The 21,363-nt window shown below is 44.9% G+C and overlaps 4 protein-coding genes across 4 annotated transcripts; all 4 read right to left on the bottom strand.

Annotated features, from left to right (window-relative positions):
- Positions 1-2,203: 2,203 nt before the first annotated feature.
- On the bottom strand, positions 2,204-4,570 carry TRUGW13939_02419 (uncharacterized protein; the record flags this gene model as incomplete). Its single annotated transcript, XM_035485613.1, has 1 exon — positions 2,204-4,570. One exon carries the CDS (start codon positions 4,568-4,570, stop codon positions 2,204-2,206), a length of 2,367 nt encoding a protein of 788 aa, XP_035341506.1.
- A 3,949-nt stretch (positions 4,571-8,519) lies between these two features.
- Positions 8,520-9,983, bottom strand: TRUGW13939_02418 (uncharacterized protein; the record flags this gene model as incomplete). Its single annotated transcript, XM_035485612.1, has 4 exons — positions 8,520-8,588; positions 8,643-9,335; positions 9,410-9,556; positions 9,624-9,983. 4 exons carry the CDS (start codon positions 9,981-9,983, stop codon positions 8,520-8,522), a joined length of 1,269 nt encoding a protein of 422 aa, XP_035341505.1.
- Positions 9,984-13,449: 3,466 nt separating this feature from the next.
- Positions 13,450-14,769, bottom strand: TRUGW13939_02417 (uncharacterized protein; the record flags this gene model as incomplete). Its single annotated transcript, XM_035485611.1, has 5 exons — positions 13,450-13,956; positions 14,049-14,342; positions 14,405-14,537; positions 14,611-14,662; positions 14,730-14,769. The coding sequence occupies 5 exons, from the start codon at positions 14,767-14,769 to the stop codon at positions 13,450-13,452; spliced, it is 1,026 nt and encodes a 341-aa protein (XP_035341504.1).
- Positions 14,770-15,226: 457 nt separating this feature from the next.
- Positions 15,227-20,743, bottom strand: TRUGW13939_02416 (uncharacterized protein; the record flags this gene model as incomplete). Its single annotated transcript, XM_035485610.1, has 2 exons — positions 15,227-20,053; positions 20,114-20,743. 2 exons carry the CDS (start codon positions 20,741-20,743, stop codon positions 15,227-15,229), a joined length of 5,457 nt encoding a protein of 1,818 aa, XP_035341503.1.
- Between the last annotated feature and the right edge of the window lie 620 nt (positions 20,744-21,363).

Genomic DNA, 21,363 nt, shown 5'->3' with positions numbered 1-21,363 from the left:
ACCATCAAGACAATTGGGTACAGTTATTACTAATGGCATAGCTAGCCTATAATACTGCAAAACATTCAACAACAGAAGTAACACTGTTCTTCATAGTATACAGAAGAGAAGCACAACTACCAGGACAACCAAGATTTGAGTAACCAGTCAATCCAGTAGCAGAATAAAAGATATAAGAAATAAACACACTCTACTTCTACCTACAGACAGAAATTATCAACCAAAACAAACAATCTATAGGATACTATAATAACAAACATCTAAAGGGACTAGAACTCAAAAAAGGGAGAAAGGTTTACCTTTTATGGAAAAATATTCAAACTACACGACTAAACAACAAACTGAATCACCTACGAATGGGACTATTTGAAATTGAAGAAAAAATCAGCAAAGTCAACTATAGATTAAAGCTATCAGAAATAATGAGGATATATCCAGTCTTCCATATATTGTTACTGGAACCGGCACCACAAAACGCTAGAACACAGGAAGAAGATATTATCAAACATAAAACCTATAAAGTCGAAACAATATTAGTAGAAAAAGAATCACCAGACAAGAAACTATACTATCTTATCAAATGAAAAGAATACAGTACCAAAAAAAGCACTTGGGAACCTATCAAAAACCTTATAGAAGCTAAGCAGATTCTAGAAAAATATTATCAGAGACACCCAACAAACTAAAGAGAAATTGTCCAAGATTGGCGAGCAGCTTATCAAAATTCTTAAAGGTCGTAGCAAGAACATAGTATTCTAGTTATTTTTATATAATCTCAACATCAGCAGCAGCAACTTCCGTATTAGAAAAAGAATTCTTAGAATCTAATATTTCTAATATTTTTTGATTATGTGAACGCATACTTTCATTACACTCTTTAAGAAATTATTAATGCTTTTAAAGACGACGAACTTTTATAAATAACTCTTATTAAGTAACAAAAGCCGCCTTAAGTTTAGATTCAGTAAGCTCAAGATTAAGCTTGACTTTATTTTCTGTCTTATGTAAGGCATTCTATTCCTTATCACTATAAAATTAACGTTTATAAAGATGACCGTGACGGGTGTAGGTAGTATATTTTTGATTATTTTCACTCATCATGTAATCAAAACCCTGATCACAGTAATAATCGTAAGGAAAATCAGTAATAAAACTATTTAAAATAATCAGTGAAGAATTATAGATATGATTTCTCGTTTAATCTCTTTTAAGACGCAATAGATTAGCTTTTGAAATCAACTTAGCACGTGGCATGATGAATATATTAGGAATTACTTACTAAATGGAAATCAGAGTCATGCTGGGAACGAAGGCAAGTCTTTCTATTTATACCTTTGAGGATAAAGATCTTAAAGAGAGAGAATGATGTTACAAAGCAACCTGCATAACGCTAAAATATATTATGACCAGAGAAGAAAGATCACAAAATATAAAGACAGACGATTATCAGTTATGGACAGTAACACATACTAACCTATGAAACATAGAAAGTCATATGATAATACAAAAGATATATTAAACCATGATAAGATAAAAGGTATATAAAATAATAAAGTATCATTAAACAAAGAAAGATATACTATCTACCATCTACTACTATTAATAGATAATATACAATATACAGAACAAGGAAGACTAGATATATAAAAATACTCATTCACTATCATATATTTAGTTCTTCATAGTTCTTTAATCTAAATTACTTTACCTTAGTCTTTTATAAGTCTTACCAGTTTACTATCATGTCTACTTTTATTACTTAATCATTACTTTAAGATTAGCAAAACAAACCCATCTCAAGATATACATATCGCAAGAGGATCTCTTCCAACTTATGTCATGAGCTGCATAGAGTCACTCCACACCAACGTCTACGAAGCCAATCACGAACGGGACGGATCCAGGTCCGTGACAGTGAAGCCAGTTTCGAATTCGACTGTACTACTACGTAGATGGCATTGCTAGAACTATATACCGCCTTGAAACATCTTACTACTACGAAAGGAGCGACGACTACAGCGGAGATTTATGATTGAAGAAAAAGCCAGATTTAAAATAAAAATAAACGTAATATTCATATTAATCGTCCCTGAGATAATCTTTCCTTTTCATTACATATAGGTGCTGAAACATTGGGGAAATTATCATTAAGGCATAAAATATACTCATAGAAAAAAACATTAACGGTTCATTGCCCGTCTCCTTACAGTGCATTCAACAAGCTCTCAATCAGAGGTAGGAATTCGCTAACATCTGAAATGAGAGACGATGTGTCATTCACAAATTGGTGGGTAAGGAGATCGTTGGCATTTGTGACGAGGGAGCCCAAGTCATCAATGGTGGTCTTGGTCAACAGCGTCTTGAGCTCAGGCTCCAGAGGAATGATAGTCTTCACCAAGTCCTTGAGCATGCTGACAAAGGCGGGTGACAGCAGGTCATCAGCGTAGCCGATGAGACCAGAGGTCTCGTTGACAAAGCGAGGTGTCAACAAGGTGGTAGCGTTGCCAACAAGGTAGATCAATTCTTGAGTGTGGTTGCCACCCAAAAGTTGGCCAGCCTCCGAGATGATAGGGCCGGCCTGCTTGATGAGGCTGCTGGTCTCCTTGACGAATGTTGGGGTGAGCAGAGAGTTGGCGTTTGCTACAAGGCTCTCAATTTGCTTGACGTTGCCGCCACCTAGTAGCTCACCAGCCTCGGAAATAAGAGGACCGGCTTGCTTGATGAGGCTGCTCGTTTCGTTGACAAAAGTAGGAGTCAACAAAGCATTGGCATTGGACACAAGGTTCTCGATCTCCTTGACATTGCCGCCACCCAGAAGCTCACCGGCTTCGGAAATAAGAGGACCGGCTTGCTTGATGAGGCTGCTGGTCTCCTTGACGAATGTTGGGGTGAGCAGAGAGTTGGCGTTTGCCACAAGGCTCTCAATTTGCTTGACGTTGCCGCCACCTAGTAGCTCACCAGCCTCGGAAATAAGAGGACCGGCTTGCTTGATGAGGCTGCTCGTTTCGTTGACAAAAGTAGGAGTCAACAAAGCATTGGCATTGGACACAAGGCTCTCAATCTGCTTGACATTGCCATTGCCCAGAAGCTCACCAGCCTCGGAAATCAGAGGACCGGCTTGGTTAATAAGACTGCTGGTTTGTTTGACAAATGTGGGGGTAAGCAGAGAGTTGGCGTTTGTAACCAGGCTTTCAATCTCCTTGACATGGTCGCCACCCAGGAGCTCACTAGCGTCAGAAATAAGAGGACCAGCTTGCTTGATAAGACTGTTGGTTTCCTTGACGAAAGACGGGGTCAATAGACTGTTGGCATTGGTGATCAAAGCCTCAATCTCCTTAACGTTATCGCCACCCAGGAGGGCCTTGGCGTCAGCAACGACTGGAGCGGCATTGCTAATAAGGCTGGTAGTTTCGGAGATGAAGTTGCTAGTAAGCAACTTGTTGGCGTTGCCAATGAGGTTCTCGATCTCCTTGACGTTGTTACCACCCAGGAGGGCCTTGGCATCAGTCAAAACTGGGGCAGCATTGCTAATCAGGCTCTTGGTTTCAGAAATGAAGTTGGCGGTCAGAAGCTTGTTAGCGTTGCCAATCAGGCTCTCAATCTCCTTCACGTTGCCAGAGGTGAGGAGCCCACTCGCTTGAGTAATAAGAGGGCTTGCCTCATCGATCAGGTTGCTTGTCTTGTTGACAAAGTCCGATGTGAGGAGGTTGTTGGCGTTGCCGATCAGGCTGACGATCGCCTTCGTGTTCTGAGCAGTGAGAAGATTATTGGCATTGTTGATGAGGGTCAAGATAGACTGGGTGTTCTTGGTGGTGAGCAGATCATTGGCGTTGTCAATCAGGTTGTCGACTTTGGAGACAAACGAAGTCGACAGAAGTGTGTTCGCATTTCCAACCAAGGTCCTGATGTCGGTATCAACAGGAGGCGCCAGACCAGTTGCGAAGTACTCGAAACTGTTGATGAAGTTGGGAAGGAAGCCCAAGAACGAGTCACTGGTCAGGAAACCAAGCAACTGTCCTAAGTCACCGGCAAGTGAACCAAGTTGGCTCAATGGATCTCCGCTGTCACTAGAGCTACTGCTTGTGAAGCTGAAGGGGCTGCTCGAGAGAGTTGACGACTTCTTGGCGGTGGTTCCACTGGCACCGTTCGTTGCGGTACCCTGAGGCGCGCTGGTAACCGCGGTTGCGCTGCCTCCGAGGCTCACCGACGGGATCGAGATGGACAAAGATGTGGCTGTGGTGGCATCAGCGGCCCCATTGGTCGCAGAGGGAGCTTTGGCAGTGTTGGAAACCGGGGCTTGGGACGCTGGAGCTTGAGACTCTGGAGCTTGAGACTGGGCGGCCGAAGCAGCCGCAGCTGTGGCAGTTTCCTGAGGCGCTTGCTGTTCAGGCGCAGAAGTTGCGGATGTCTCTCCGGCGACTGCAGTGGAAGCAGCATTCAGCGGCGCGTTTACTTGACTCTGGACAGCGGTGGAACTGGAAGTAGTAGCGCTTTGGTTGACTGCTGGCGATCCTGCTACCAAGTTGGATGCAACCACCAGGGTGGTGGCGACGAGGCTTGGAAACCGCATTGTGTTGGCTGGTTGGGTGTTGCTTTGCTTCTTGTTCTCCTTTTTCTTCTCGTCGTTCTGAAGAAACTGTTAAGGAAGAGAAACAAACACAACAAGCGGTTATCGAGGGGACGATTCAAGAGAGACCAGGCGCGCGTCGTCCGGGTGGGCAGTTGACCTAAATAAAAGGTTCCCAATTTCGTTCTCTGGAGCACCCCAGAAAAAAAAAACCGGATCGAGCCCATATATAGCTTCGACTAGTCAGCAAAGATCAACAATATCGTCATTCCCACTCTTGTCCAACAGGGTCTAGCGTATGGGCCGAGGTAGGATCCCACAGCCATGTGATGGCTGAAAGTGGAAATGTTTGTCTCTAGAGCTTGGAGCTAGAAGCTCAGCTAATTAAACTATCAATCCCTCGTTGGCCATCGGTGGCTTGCAGGGATCCGGGGCATTGGCATCATTTGGAAAAGCCATGATCTAATGGGCATATGTATATCTACGAAACTAGTAGATGAAGCTGTAGCTTGTGAAGCACCACGCCCGTTCATCGCGAGACTGTGAACAGCAATTGCGCCTTCTTCCCTACTACAAACTAAATTTTCGTGTCCTGGCAACCCGGTGAGACCCCTTTCTCACAAGCTTACTTGGTGGAGCTCGCACTTTTGCTAGCGCGATGGGACGCGTGCGGAGTATACAGAGCGCAGACTTTTTTTTTTCGCTCTCCACAGCGGCCCAGTCTACCCAGGAAAGACAAACGCATGCCATCTTTCGCGGCTTTGCGCAGGCGACTACGGAGTACGGATGCTATCAGTGAGAACAGAGACGAGTTGGTCGCTAATGACTGCTCCGTCCTTTATAGTGCGTGAAGAACATATTATTGCTGCGTTTCTGTGGTTAGGCCGACTGAAAAAGCTGTTTTCCCGACGGTGGCCGGCCTGTCCGAACCCCCACAAGATGAGAAAGCAACCTGATTCAGGCGTAACCCCGCAAAGTATCGCGAGCCTGGGGAGGCGGGATGATAGCTGTGATGCTTCTGATGTTACCTGGACAGTGGAGTTTTGCAAGTCGATCGCGTCCACGCCGAGTCAAAATGCCTCGGGATAGTGTGCCTGTGGGATGCGGCCCAGGCTACGAACTAGAGAGCTAGCACTGCATAGTGCCGGCGCACTACGCTGTACTGAGCAGTAGTTTGAAGGCTAAGGGAGACCAACTGTGAGCAATTGTTGGCTATTGTTCTTGTTTCTGTCCAGTGTCGCCATCGCGGAAAAGGGGTCAAACCGTCAAATCTCTACATACCCAACTGTGCTATGCGGGAATTTCCTATTCAGGTCTTAGGGCTCACGCCTTGGTCAGGATATGGCCCAGCTGGCAGCGTTACGGCAGCGTAGTATTGCAAGGATATTGGGCTTTGCCCGTGGCCCAGTCCGTAGGTGGAAGCGCATGCTGCGGCCCGATCACATTAACACATACGGAAATTGCCCTGTACTCATATACATGTATGTAGATTAACTGTCTATCTCCGTCCCCGGCTCAGGCAGATAATGCACGAGGCGATTAGCCTCATTATGCAAACTTGGCAAACAAGGAACCACCATCCGGCGGGGCAGTGGCGCGCTAACGCAAGATTTGGGACACTAGTCCAGGAACATGCTAGCGCTCCGCGGAGCAATATACGGAACCGGCAAAAGATCTTCTGTGGGGCCATCCGCTATAGTGGGGTTAGCGCCTAATCAGAGCCAATAGTAACCTGCATACTCCAGCTTTATTTTAGCCTGTGTTAGCGCGCTCGTACCGGTACATGTTTTCCCCATGCTTCCCCGTGCGCTTACAAGGTCACTGTCGCAACAGAAACAATATTGTTCGTTCGTTCGAGATCCTGGTTGCAAACCGCAATTTAGAAGCACTGCCATTGGCCCGGTGTCTTGGCAATTGGCGAACCTGCCTACTGGGACAACATTCTACGTCATCTCACGGCTTTTGTGTCGAGATTAATCCCGCTAGAGAGCCCCATCGGCCTATTATGATCTTGCATATGCCATAGCCCATCCGCAGCGCTGGTGGGCAGATCTTAAACTGCAGCTGTTGATCCGCACTGCTGTCAGAGTACTTATTTTAGAGGACCGAGGCTCTATATATCCAAAGCTTGTTCAACGGCTTCTAGCTTGTGATGCGCTCCAACAGATACAATTTAACAGTGGTGATGACACTGTCTAGGTATGCTATTATACCTGCCCGTCTGGTCTCGGTAATAAGAGACTGCGTCCCATACATATGCGATTTTCGTTACCAGTGATTTTCTGTTCATTGCCCTGGACATGGAGATTTAAAATCTTGCCGATAAAGGGCATCTTCTTTCATGTGCAAGTCCTCGTCGGCGATACTTATGATTTTGCCTTCGCAGTGGGTCAGCGCCGATACACATGCGGCGGAGTACGGTGTCTGTGGTGTCTTAAAAGTCTTGAAGCCATCCCCGCGGCCAAGACAAATGCTGCCATCCGCAGCCTATGAAAAGCACGATTGTTGTGGGGGTGGGCCTCCTCGTGACCATGTACCCCGCTACTCCAAATGGGGAATTGCCGTGCCGCTGTTGTTGACGACTCGGACTTGCTCCGTTATCACCCCAGCGCCCAGTGCTTACTGCTCGGAAGTTACAGAGACTGTTCAAACCCGTCCGTGTTGGTCTCGCGAGTGAGATGTCGCCTGCATACACGCGAAGCGCGTTGCTCTGACAACCGTTCTCGATCTAACTGTGCGCCCGAGATATTGATATTAAACTTGATAGCTATAATGATCCTTATCAATTCTCGCTCCGGGGACCCCGCAACTCTAGAAGATGCCCAACGCGTAGCGAAATCACAGTTAAAAGACCACACAGAACAACGGAGTCCTATCATTATCCGTGTAAACCTCACGGAGAGCCGCGGCTCCCTGCCTACGACCAATAATTGCGCGTTATAAAAGGACCATCCTAATTTCAATCTGGGGGCACAGCCTCATGATCGTTTAAATGGTTCTCCACAACTAAGAGAATTTTGCGGAAGAGTACATCAGTGCGCCGTGTTGGTCGGTAGCTCGATGTCCCCGTGATTCAGTAGGCTCGACCATCAAGTGAGCTGGTTCTTCTCAGCCAGGCTATGACAAAAATAATAAGCGAGATGAATCCTGCGGATTAGGGACCCTTATAGTTTGTTGCCATGTAACGTTTGTGAGAAAATTTCGCTCGCATTTGCGGGCCAAAAAAATAAAATTAAATAAAAAAAAGGGAGAATAGAGAAACTCGCCCGAACAGTACTAAAAGTCGATTAAGCGAGAATTCAGCTATCAATTGAGATTTTTTTTTTAATGCAAGTTGGGTACAATCATGGACTTTGAATCATGCAGGAAAGAAGACTCAAAAGCCTGGGAATTCTAGGCTCATTCATCGGCCCCCTTTCTGTGGAGAAGGGTGCATAGGCTACATAGTACGGAGGGATTTCAGTACATCAATTGATATGCATCGTCGATCAATAACCAACACTCTTCAAATATTGTTCTAGAAGAATATATACATAAGGTCTAGACTTTGGAGAGATATACAATTTTATCTACCTAGTGGAGCTACTGGATCCGTAAAACCATATACGACTCTACGATTCAATGTTCCTAGATAAGCTATATAAAGTTCAATGTTCATTTTGTCTAATTTGACTTTACTTTTCGCCATGAAACAATTGACTACAAGACTTCCGGCTTATTTATCTCGTGGAAACTATTAACACGAGGAAAACCACGAGCCTATAAAATAATCGAGAAGTAGAATTGCAACCGTCTAGTTTAGATGCATATTCATAGCAAAAAGTCATTACACGCTCAATTTCTATCCACATATTGGTTTAACAGCGCCAATTACATGACGGATCCTGAATTATGCATGCCAATTATTAAATACCGCATGGTAAGTCCTATGTGGAACCATTTAAAGAATATATCAAACCAGTAAACCGAATAACACAATCATGCAGCTTCCAGCAAAGTACTTTGTGTCTACCTTGGTAGCCTGTGATCACCATCAGCACACATGAACGTCAAATAATGTAACAAGACTACTTACAGTGGCTAGAAACGATGCCTGTCCAATGCCCATATGTTTCCCGATCCACACAAGGCAATCTTTCAAGTGCACACGGACATCCGGTTCTACAATTGAAAGATTAGAAGTGATATAAATTGCATGCATAAGTAGCAAGCCATGGATTGCTTTCCCGGGATTTGCAATTTCATTTTGCCTTTTCATGTCGCGGGAAAAAACGTGTAGGTCGTCAGTTAGGTGGTATGGAATAGAGGCGAGCATGTCTGAGACCAGTCCTTTAGCATAACCATGTTGTATATCATGAGACCTGGTATCATCTGTATCTTGAGATAGGTCAAGGATCAGGCTCAAAAGTCCTAGCCTCGCTGCCCGGTACGTATTCCACACCCCTGCAACGTAGTGGTCAACGTATGTATCAATTTTGCCAGGCCAGTAGCCCACATTGATTTTTTCGTATCCGGTCGTTGGTTCTTTCCATAGTACGTGGTGGACCGTACTCGGATGGAAGTGGTTGTCCAATGACTTCTCCCATTGACAAAGGTTATTCTCGAGACATAATGCTTCCGCTCTCAGGGCAGAGCGTAATTGTAATTGTGAACCGGCCAAGGCAACCTTTGTTCGGTTCCAGAGGGAACCAAGTTGAAGTAGAAAATCATCCAAGGGCCTACTGGTATTTTTTGAATTGGGAATAACGAGTAAACCGCGGCAAGGATTCTAGTTATGAGATTAGAGTGGCCCAGTATTTATCACTAGAAACACAAGGGAATCTAACAGCAAGAAACTCATACCTGCAACGTGTGATGGGAGAAAAATAGATTACCATCCTGGATTGCCTGTAAAAGGCTTAGAGGCGAGTTGTTGATCTGTAACATGGCTGCCACCCCCCCTGCATGAGCATCGTGGTCACCTGGGCGGACGGAGTCGGCAACAATAATCTATAAAGCTTTAGCCGAAGCTGAGATACCAATGAAATGCAGGTAACACATGAACTGGGTAGGATACCTCATAAAGGCCCAGGAGCATGGCAACTAATATAGATTCATCTCTCCTTATTGCTGATATAGAGTCGTGTATTGCAAGCGCCAATGATGCCAACAGCTCATGATATAAATGATTGGCCTGAAAAGTGAGAACCGGACGGCGAAGCTTAATGCCATGAGTGGCCCCAGAAACCAGTCTGCAGGCTTGTGCCAAATTAGATTTTGGACCTAGTCGATGAAGAGTTCGCTCAAGGTTACTCAAAAAGCCGCGAGAGGCCGCCTGATCGGTTGAGACGAGGCGGTATTCATAAAAAAATGCACATAGAGCGTACTCGTCTGACTTTTCATTGGAGATCTCGATCGGCAGAATATCATCAGGCATAATTTCAGTACCGTCCACAGGTTCTCGAACAGGAAGACTGCATTTTCGGGGAAAAAGTGAAAATGGAGTTTGGAAAAATCTGCTTTTTGGTTTTTTCTCTTGGTCGTATTGGTGTATCCGAAGTCTGGTATCCTGATCGTAGCCACCGCATGTACGTTTAGCGGCTATACATCGCATACATGACTAATCCACTTGTTAGCTCACTCTTTAGTGACCGGAAATTCAAAAATAGAAAGCCCAGTAAACTACTCGGGGTCGGAATCCGGCTTACAGGACGAGTCTCGTCGCACTAGAATCCACATTTGCCCTAAATCAGCATCTCTTCGCATCCACCAAGCTCTATTGGCTCATAAAGCCCTTGTTCTTGTGTCTACTAACCTTTTTTCTTCTCCGCTTGCAGGTCTCGCAGCCCTTGGATGGGCCATGATAGACCATTGTTGGATACGCTCTTTAGTCTCAAAATAGATTACTGACAGATCAAGAAGTGTAGTAAAGACCTCTGTGGTTCAAGCACAACAATAAAAGGCCATTTAAGGACAGATTAAGATTGAATGAAGGTCGATGTGAGAATAAAGTCATGACGGCCAGGCGAGAAAACACGGCATGCATTGATATCGGATGACCGTTTATGGCTAGCGTTGAGCGCTTCTGGGATTGGCCAATAAAACGCAGTATTTAGGTGGATCTGTTAGCTAGCATATTACACTAACCAATTCTGGACAGATGTCCTCAGCATGAGCGTCTATTGGATGTACTCGTAAAATATGTGGATCTGATACAATATGGCGCGTAAATAATGAAATTTGTATGAAATCCACATAATTACATAGAAACTTGATGTGACAGGATATAAAAGGAGGCTAGATCGAGTTTACCATGAGTGGAAGAACAAGGAGGAAGCGTTGATGTAAACGATCCTATTGAAAATTGTTGGGCATCGACCTCCTACAAGCCCGATGGTTAGGATGGCTTTACGCGACAAAGTGTCCGTGCGTTGGTTGTAGTGCAAGTTCTCGCAAAGAAATATCTTTTGACGCTCTTTGGGGAGCATGATCCGTCATCACTAGGGCATCAAGGTGCCGGGAAAATGTTAAACGACGCTTGGGCATTCGACATCGATGAAAAAGTATGGAGTGAGGTCAATATAGTGCCCGGAAATCTTCCCGCAGCGAGAGGCTGGTATAGTGCCGATCTCGTTGGTGTCGACAAAATATTTGCCCACAGAGAGCTAGATGGATCAAATGATCGATTAGGAGATGTATGGATCTTGTCACTTGAGGGCTAGGTATGTCATTGAGGTTGTGATATCAATTTATCGAGGGAATTCTTGAATTGGTACTAGGGTTGTAACTTATGCAAGGAAATAATACAGACATGAGCTATATCAGTTTATACGCTCGTAAAATAAGGAATGTAGTACATGTAACTGGTCTTTGGGAAACCCTATGAAGATAAGTCAGCGAATATCCATAAAGGTATCGCACTTATAATGTTGAAAGAGACCGTAACCCTCCCTTAATTGGCTTGTATTTTATAACCGAGAATATAAATGTTTAGCAGTAGAGTTTTGCTGTCCTAATTCCTTTCAATGTTGTCGAGCCGCCAGTGTCCCTTTAGTAAATGAGACACTTTTTAGGTTCTAGTATTATTCAGATCTGAAAGGAGTGACTCAATACGTAGTTCATTACTAACGCATATAGCAAGTACAGATACTACAACTAGGCCTACCAATAGAAGGCAATATAAAGCACAATGCTAAAAATCAACCCTAGAATAAGAAAACCCCCACGGGAACAAAATTTCTTGGCGTGTGAAATTGATCTCAGCTTATCTAATTCGTGTTGTGCATCTTCGCGCCATCTTTCAATGTCTTCAAGACATTTATCGCTATAATCGAGGTACTCACGGAGGGTAACAACTCGTCGTTTCCTTGTCGTGATTTTTCTCCGTTTCCTTCCCCTATGCGTCCTGGTCTCCCTGTCGTACGGTGGCCACACTAGTCTTTCATCAGGTATATTCAATAGCATCCTGTGAACCTTTCTGATCCTTTGATTGTCAAACGCAGAAGGAAGGCATGTTGATGTATCGTCGTGAAAAACATCTCTAGCAACTCGAGACCGTATATCCGGGTCCTCTAGGACAGAATTCCACATGACCCGGCTGCATTCTGCAACAAATGTTTCGCCTTTCTCGAGAATATGGCTGTATTCAATGGATTTGTCGTCTAGTTGATGAAGCTTTGCTATGACAGTTTTGACCGTTTTCAACACTGGGCACAGTTCCTAGGCAGTATGGTTTAGTGAGTATTCTTTGATGAAGCTATGACAAAGAAGCAATAAGAATAGGGGTAAGAGAAACACAGGACCAGTGCTTCACAAGGCAATTTACCAGGTAAAGGCCTACTCCATGGTTCTTCCTTGTATACTCTTCAAGGTCTAGGATCTCCCTCATCGGTCTGAGATCTGGGATCAGCCGGATGACTTGCTCTGCATTCGCCATTGTAGGCTGGCCGGGTAAATAAAGCAGTGGAAGTGGCTTTTTTCTCTAGCAGATGATGCGGAACAATTGTTGTGTGACAAAGGAATGGAAGTCAGTTGAAGTTGCGGGCGGTGAAGAGTCGGGTCTGCATTGGGAAGAATCCCTCGCCCCTTTTCTTGTCCTTCTGTTGACTGATAATATTACCTGGCCCTGAACCGCAGTCTCTAACTTGTTGTCATGGGAATTCAAGAGGTCGTCGAGGGTGCTACAAAGAGCCTTGGCGCGGTTCTGGTTGAAATTTCTGACTCAGTCAAGCTGGCCACACAATTGGCTCGCGCGTTTTAAGAGAAATAACAGGAAATGTTTTCCGAACAAACTGATGTAGTACTTAATATGGCCTATCTCATCAAGGATTCACGTAGAGTTCGGTCGCTATTCGATGATTTGGTCTACCTAATAGGCATATACATAGAAAAAGCAAACCACACTGCTCCATTCATTGCCTAGAATACAAGTGGCGGCACTTTGTAGTTGTTTTAGTATTATAGGTCTTTGATTTTCGTTTATTTTATTTTGGTTCATTTATTCATTTGAATTTTGGTTTGTTTGCTGGGATGGGTAACATCAACTCAATTCTTTGAACTTTGAACACACTAATGCGCCAACCCGCCAAAACACATGGGAATACGTAGAAACAGGCGTGTTAATGCAGGTTTGGGAGAAAAAGCACCTTTTACTCGAGTCATAAATTGATAGCAGTAATATCTCCATTCGAACATTCCCGTATAACACAAAGTCAAAGGAGTCAAGAAAGATGAATGAGGCAAAAGTAACATGTTGAACCAACCCGCCTGCTCCAGCTTTTTCATGAACATGTTCGATCCACATAAAAGGTGACTTGAAAAATGATAATTTCTATATTCCTCCATATCCCCTGCCCTAGTTATTTCGTATTTCATGTATTAGAGCAAGGTCAGAGAAACTAATATTACATCCTTGGAATCATCGCCTCGACAGTATCCTGTACGCAAGTCTTTAGGTCTCTGTACTGGATCCCCAACACGGTTTTCGACTTCGATATGTCGATGCCATAAATGTTATCTGGAAAATCGTCTGCCGAGGCCACGGGGGGCAACACATCATTGTACTGCGGGAATGACTCTCGAATAAGCTCAGCAATCCGCTTGTTAGAGAAATAACCACCCGCGATCAAGAATCTCTGCCCACTCGCCTCTGTTTTCTCGATAGCACGGATGTGGGCAGTCGCTACGTCGCGCACATCGACAAAAACATGGGATGGACCCGTTGGGGCCACCTCCTTCTGCATTTTGCCGAGGATCAAGTCGCGAATACGGTGGTTGCTTGTATTCAGAGCCTCAAGGCTGGTCAAGTGTTTGGGAGGAGGCCCAAGGACAAAAGAAGGGTTGACGGTAACCAAGTCAAAGTTTGGCTTCTCCTTTGCCATAAATTCAAACGCAGCTCGTTCCGAATATATCTTTTAGCCGATCACTCTATGTTAGCATTTTTTTTTTCAAGTACAAATTAAAACGCCACGTGCAGGGACGGTAATGGGAATTGATAACTTACTTTACTTGCACGGTACGTCAGTCGTCCGCTTATAGCTTCCTCCCAGGTTGTTGTACCGTAGACTTCTTCGTTGTAAACGTCGGCATGGTTGAAAGGATTGATAATTGTAGAAATGCTCGACAGTAACACAAAACGCTTGACGCTCGCCGCGGCGTATTTCTGAATTGAATGCAAAATACCTATTGTTCCCTTGATGGCTGGGTCAAGGAATTCTTTCACTGGGTCTTGTATGTTATTGTGATACGGCGAGGCAGTATGAATGACAAAGTCAATTGTAGGATTGGATTTGATTGCCTAGTTATAAATATTCACCTTGAGCCTCAGATGCCTTGTCGACAATAGAAAGATCGACCTACCTCGTCAAAAGCACCATCTTGGGCAATGTCTTCAACAACTTCGTAGGAAATATCCTTTCGAATATCCTCAGGATAAGAGGATATAATGCTGTCGCCTTTTATTGCAGACCGCACGCTTACTACAACTTTGTATCTTCGCATCATGTATTTTGTTAGCTTCCAGGGTCATATCTTGACTTAGATCTTGGGATGTGAGGCCATCCTACCCGTGAAATAGCAACTGCTCAAGGATATGGGATGCGATAAACCCACTGCCTCCTATTGAATGATTAACCAAGTTTCAAGCAAGTCACCGGGAAAAATGAACGCTATCTCTATCACGTACCTGTGAGGAAGACCAATTGCTTCGGTGACGCTGGCCCCATTTTGAGTAATTAGAAGAATGTGCAGAATTATAGGCGGACAAACGGCAGAATTCCGAGCTATGGAAACCAGAACTGATCAAGGATGAATGTAACTGCATTTGTTTATAATCATAACCAACTTATTGTCTATTTAAGTGAAGCATCTAGTAGGATGTCGGAGTTAGGACTGGAGAACAAACTCCGAGAATAAACTCCGGTAGATCCCCCTATACGGGTTAAAAGTAGGAACAGATGGATAATAATGCAAATGCTCTGAAGGTTATATTAAAATTTTAAATTACTAAAAGAACAACATAGCTTCACTGTTTATGGATATTGCCAAGCTTTCATGTCAATAGAAAGAAGCTTCATAGCTAAGGACAAGTTATTTACACTTAGAAGCCAAACGCTCAAATGCAGCCACAAGTACGTAGACTAGTATTGTAACATATCTACTTTAAAGTATCTCTGAGCGTAATTACAAATGTGACTCCACAAACTCCAAAATATCACTGACAGTTAAATGTAAGCCAAAATCCCAATCTCCAAAGTTAACCCCGAAACCATTCTCAAATGACTCTTTCAATTCGACGACAGACAACGAATCAATGCCAATATCTTGTAAATTAGTTTCATCCTCAATATTGCCAGTGGATTGGCCAGAGTTGTCTGCAATCATTTCGAGTATACGCTGTTTAGTCCTCATCTTGGAATGCGTCCCAGCCGTCTTAGCACTGTCAGGAGACGAGGAGTAGATTTCTGTTTCCTCGATGTTCGCTGTCTTGTTTTCCATTGCTAAGGAAAACTTGTTGTGAATGGCCCCAATACGAGAAAGGTCGTCTTTGCTGGTCTCCCTGCCTATTTCCGATTGTGTTTTGTTGAAAAATTCAATCTTTGAGATAGAGTCTAGCCCTAGTGTACTCAGGGCTTCATAGTTCTTTATCATCGCTGGTTTGAAGGACGGGCCTCTTGGGAGAATTTCTGGATCAACAAGTGTTCTCTCATCCAGTGTCTCAAAACTGGGCTTGTGCGTAATGCCATTCGCAATGGGTATTCCGGGCAGGCCATGTCCATGGGACTCATTGCCCTGCAGTGCTGCTTTTGCGTTGGATATGCCATTGGGATTCATACTAATACCATCAAGTAGTTTTTCGAGCTTTGCAATGGGGAGTCTGGTAAATTGCACTCCTGACCCAGTAAACACAAGTTTTCCCTCCTTGGTAAAAACGAACATGTCACCAGCGACATTTGATTCGCTTCTTGCTGTGGCCATAGCATACACAGTCCAGGATTCGGTGTTAGTGAAGTCGCAATTTTGCATAATGACACTGTCAATATTGGTGGCTATAAAAACCTCATCCGCGGGACATTTGTCGCTACTGTTGATAAGCAGTCCAACAACCTGTATGAATGTGTCCAAAGTGACCGTATCGCAAACTTCCGAGGCTGTGCTTTCCGTGCGGCTCACCGATGTCTTGGGGCGACGGATTTCGGCCACTGCATGACGGTTGTCTAAGATTGTAATCTCTGAAATTCCGCGTAGAGCATCAGAATAGTTCACTACTCTGGAGAAGAGAGTGTAGGCCCGGCCCGCCATCAGTCGCTCTGATTGAGGATTGACAAGAATGTCATTGATGCGATCGGAAATCATTCTTTCGTATAGCTGGAAATCGACCATAGAAGTTACACTGAATTTACCTTTTGAATGGATTGTAGGCCTTCCGGTGGAATTTCTAGTAACACTTCGGACAGTGAAGTTCCATGTCAGGTAGTCACCCTCACCATCTAGCTGGAGAGTAACGTCTTTGTTGTAATTCAAGCCCAGCGCACCTTGGAATGAAATGTTTTGGAATTTTAATGATTTGACGGATATTCCAGGCTCGATCATCTGTGCTGCCATGACCACGCATTCCATGTACATTGACGCAGGACACAACGGCTTTTCGCGAACTGCGTGACCGGATACAATGTCCGTAAATCGACTAGTTTCAATATCAATGTTGAATTCAAGAGACGACCACGATTTTGAGTCTCTGCTTCGAGCTGTCACGAGCTTTCTAGAGGTAGTTGTGCGTGATATATTTCTAGCAATTAAGGTGTTCACTCGGCGTTCCTCGGTGACTGGATCCCTGTACTGTAACCAGTGTCGAGTCCGTTGGAATTGGTATGGTGGGAGCCATATTTGTTTAATTCCAAGTTCTTGCGCAGATAAAAATCCCCAAAACAAAGTCGATACACCTTCTCGCCAAAGACTGGTCGTTGTACTGGATATGACGGTTGAAGCGTCGGCGTTAGTTTGCGTCTTCAAAGACAAAAATGTATGTTGAGATGGATCTTGAACGGCTCGTTTTGTCATAGAGACAATCGGAGAATCACATCCTGCTTCCAGCCAGATACATGGGCCTAGGCGTTGCTCTAGTCTTGCTATTGCGGCCCCAAAGAACACAGGCGCTCGGGTATGTTGAACAATTCGGCTGGATGAGATCTCTTCCAGTGTTTTTTCTGTACATGCTTCAAATGGCAACGTCGTCGCCTTGAAGTTGAGGCTTTGTGATACCACGTCGAGATCTTGTAAAATAGGTTGGGTGAAGACGGAGTGGAAGCCATGACTGGTCTTTACTCGTGTTGATCGAATGCCCTTGAATCGAATGTCTGCGGCCAATGTCTTCTCCGCCTTTTCAATATCAACACTAGATCCTACAACAACTTGATTTTTGTTTCCATTGAAGCATGCAATCTCGAGAGTGGCATCGGTAGCTGCTATAATCTCGCGCACTGTCTCCGAAGTTGCTTCCACTGCAAGCATCGTTCCTCGCTCTGGTCCCCATTTCGTTTTCATCAAAGAGGCACGAAAGCCGATTAGTTTCAAAGCGTCTTCCAAAGACAGAATACCACTAACAGCCATGGCAGTCAGTTCTCCAAAGCTGTGGCCCACAACTGCTTGTACCGGTAACCCGCTATCTATCCAGCACATTGCGCTCGCATACTGTACCGCAAATGTACCGCATTGTAATGAAACAACATCCGTGATTACATCCGAGGTAAACAGCGCCGTCATAATTGATGAATACCCGAGGCGGAGAAGGATATCATCACATCGACGGATATAGTATTGAAGGCGGGGAAAGGCATCGTAGAAAGACTGGCTCAAGCCAATTGTTTCCTTGCTCTGGCCAGAAAACGTCAATACAACAGATTTGGGTGTTTTGGGAACTTCAAAGGCCTTTTCGAGGGTCAATTCCAGGGACTGGGCTAGTGAGTCGACATCGTTGGCATTACCAATCCATTGCACTTTGTGGTGTTTCCGACGATCGTACAATGTGAATGCTAGATCGGCTATTTTCACTTTCGCGGAATTTTTTTGAATATAAGAGACCAGTTTCAGTGCGTTAGATTTCAGACTATCATTGGATGCGCCGGTGATGCAAATTGGATAATCCGTATTCGATGTCTCTTTGTATTCAGTAGCAGGCTCCTGGGGAAAGACCGGGCCTTCGGAGCATATCAAGGCCGAATTGCTACCTGCTGCACCATAGCTATTGACACAAGCGGCGCGGAAAGAGACATCCCAGGGAATCACCTGAGTAGGAATTCGTAAAAAGTCTGGTTCGAGAGCAGGGATCTTCGGATTGAGACTTTTGAAGCCGGCCAACGCCGGGATTTTGCCGTGCTTTATCATAGCAAGCACCTTCATCAAACTCCCGATACCAGCAGCAGTCTCACTGTGTCCCACATTTGCCTTGAGGGAGCCGAGATTTACGTAGTCATGTCTTTTTGCACCGCCAAATACCTCGCGCACGCTGGATATCTCGATTGGATCTCCAACTTGTGTCCCTGTCCCATGGGCTTCAACGTAGGAAATTTCCGATGGTTGGAGGCCAGACTGGTTTGTAACATTCTTGAAGAGACTAACTTGTGCACGAGAGTATGGTACTGTAATTGCTGGCGACAGCCCGCCTTGGTTGGTACTGACACCAAGAATCACGCCGAGAACGTGGTTCCCATCAGCAACAGCTTGCGACAAAGATTTGAGAGCGACCAGGCCAACCCCATCGGCGCGACAGTACCCATCAGCAGACGAATCGAATGGTTTGCACTGCCCAGTTTGGCTCAAGAAACCTGCCTTTCCAAGATCAAAATAGTTATTGATACCAGTGATGAGGTTAACGCCACCAGCCAGTGCCATCGGACACTCTCCAGACTGGATAGCTTTACAGGCTCGGTTTACCGCAACCAACGAAGCAGAGCATGCCGTATCAATGACCTCGGAAGGGCCACTCCAGCCAAAATGGTAGCTAATTTTGCCACATTGAAAGGCTCGTATTGTCCCAGTAGCGGTATACGCAGTGGGACTATATGAGCTCGTGTTCTCGAGATATTCCGTGTAGCTGGCTCCAATAAAGCAGCCTACATTGTCAAAGTCTTCGCGGCGGTGGTTGCGTAAGTAGCCGCTAGCATCCAACGCCTCATATGCTGTTTCAAGAAGCAATCGCTGCTGGGGGTCCATATACGTAGCTTCACGAGGACTAACGCCGAAAAAGCTGTTGTCAAATGACTCTACATCGTCAAGAAAATTTCCGTAGATTACTTTGTCATCTTTTGGCTTTGCGTCCGAGCCTACTGTCCCTCGAGAAATAGATCGCGGATCAAATCTGGACACTGGCACTTTTTCGACGCGCTGAGTTCCATCCTCAAGGAGTTCCCACAGCTCGTCAATCGAGTTTGCACCAGGCAGTCGACAGCCGGCTCCGACAATTGCGACTGCATTTTTCGGGAATTGATCAAGGGTACGACCGTCTCTCGGGATGTCGAGTTGTTCCACGTAGACCATCACGTCGAGCTTGGTGATATTCAGTTTCTTCTCTTCGAATGCTTTCGTGGGTACACAATTTTTACGGCCTGTTCCAAACAAGGCAAACGTGTGTTTGTTATTGTCGATATTTCGCAGTTCGTCAGCCATCGATGTTAAAAGACTGTGCCATTCACATCTAGACGTCAGGGTACTTCGGAGGATTTCCTTTGATACTGAGTCGACTTTTTCGACAGCCCTTCCTGTCATATTTGATTTGACAGGGGCCTGCAATTCCTCAGAGCCCGGAAGAAGTAGCAACTCGGGGTGCTTCTCGCATATCCTAATGAGATCGTTGCATATAGACTCATTTTCTGGATTGTGAATTTTCCCTCTCAGATGGAGCTTTGTGGCAGTGATTCCTTGGCTCTCTGCGTATTCTCGAACTTCTTCGATGACTTTGCTTGGTCCAACGATGCTAATTGTTTCAGGGTCTGTGATGGCTGATATATAAGTCTTGTAAATTCTGTTAGCACTGGGATTCTACTCAAAGAGCTTGGAGCTGGAAGCACATACTCTGGGAAACATTGCTACGATCTCTTCTGCTTGCCCAGTATACTTTGTGCGCAAAACAACTGTCGTCGGTCCAGGCACATTTTCATCGTCACCCAACTCGCCATATGCACCAATACCCACGGATAACCGAAGTGCGATGCTAGCATTCCGAACGACCTCTTTCTCATCACGGGCAGTTGCGATAGCAAACGCCGGTAATAAACCTGCACAGTACCCCTGTGCACCGCCGAGCTTAATTTCTTCGAGAAATTGAGCATGTCTAATCCGACGTACTTCAAGATACTGGAAGTACTGTACTGTTTGCATAACTGTGAGCAACGGGAGAGAAATCAACCCGGACATGATCTCGCTCCATTCCATGTCAGGTTTTTGTGAAGAGCTGCCATCAAATGCAATCCAGCTGTGAAAGTTTTGCGCATACTGAGATCCTTGAGTCAGTCCGGCAATCTCGACGCTTTCCTGGGCAAAAAGGTCCCATGTTGAGGGGAGATTCAGGACAGCGTCCCGAAATGGTGCGAGAATGCGATTATTCCTGAGATAGCGACGAATACCGTCAAGATAGGCTGGTTTTGGCGGCTTGTTTTGCGGGCAGAAAAATGCTGCTGTCACCTTTGTTGGTGTTGGATCCATTGGAATTGGTTGTATAACACAATATGTACTAAAGTTCAGGAGGATTGGAACGTGTAGAGAGTTCTTGTTCTCTATGTACTCTGGCTCCCCCTTCAAAGAGAGATGAAATATCAAAGTAGATAGGATATTTTTTCAATGGGATCAATCTAGTGATATTTCTTTGTCAGGGGCAAAGTGTGGGCTTGCAGTATGACAAAAAAAAGACAGACTCGATGTGACTATTACCTCATATCCTCACCGAACCGTCATCAACAACGTTATATTTGTAATAAGAAAATTACACTAATTGCAAGGTCCCACATTCAGTATCATACAGTTAAATCCTCCCCATTCGGCACACAAGTCCGAAGCTATCTATGGTTCAAGAGGGTTCAATATCTAGGTTACTACAACAAAACTCCGGCGCCCGAGCCTATCCCGTTCTAAAACATAACTCCGCCCATCATTCTCATCCTATAATTGATAAGAAAAAAAGAAACCACTCGGCATATTAACGAGTCCCAACTGGTATCTTTTGATTCACTCGGTATGAAATAGGAAAACGGACAAGACACGTTCCGAATACCGGATCTTGCCACGATCATCGTCAAGTCCGCACCAAGCTAGGCGAAAGACCACTT

This window comes from Talaromyces rugulosus, chromosome I (assembly GCF_013368755.1).
Source record: "Talaromyces rugulosus chromosome I, complete sequence".
NCBI lineage: Eukaryota > Fungi > Ascomycota > Eurotiomycetes > Eurotiales > Trichocomaceae > Talaromyces > Talaromyces rugulosus.
This window is presented reverse-complemented; position numbering and strand designations above follow the sequence as displayed.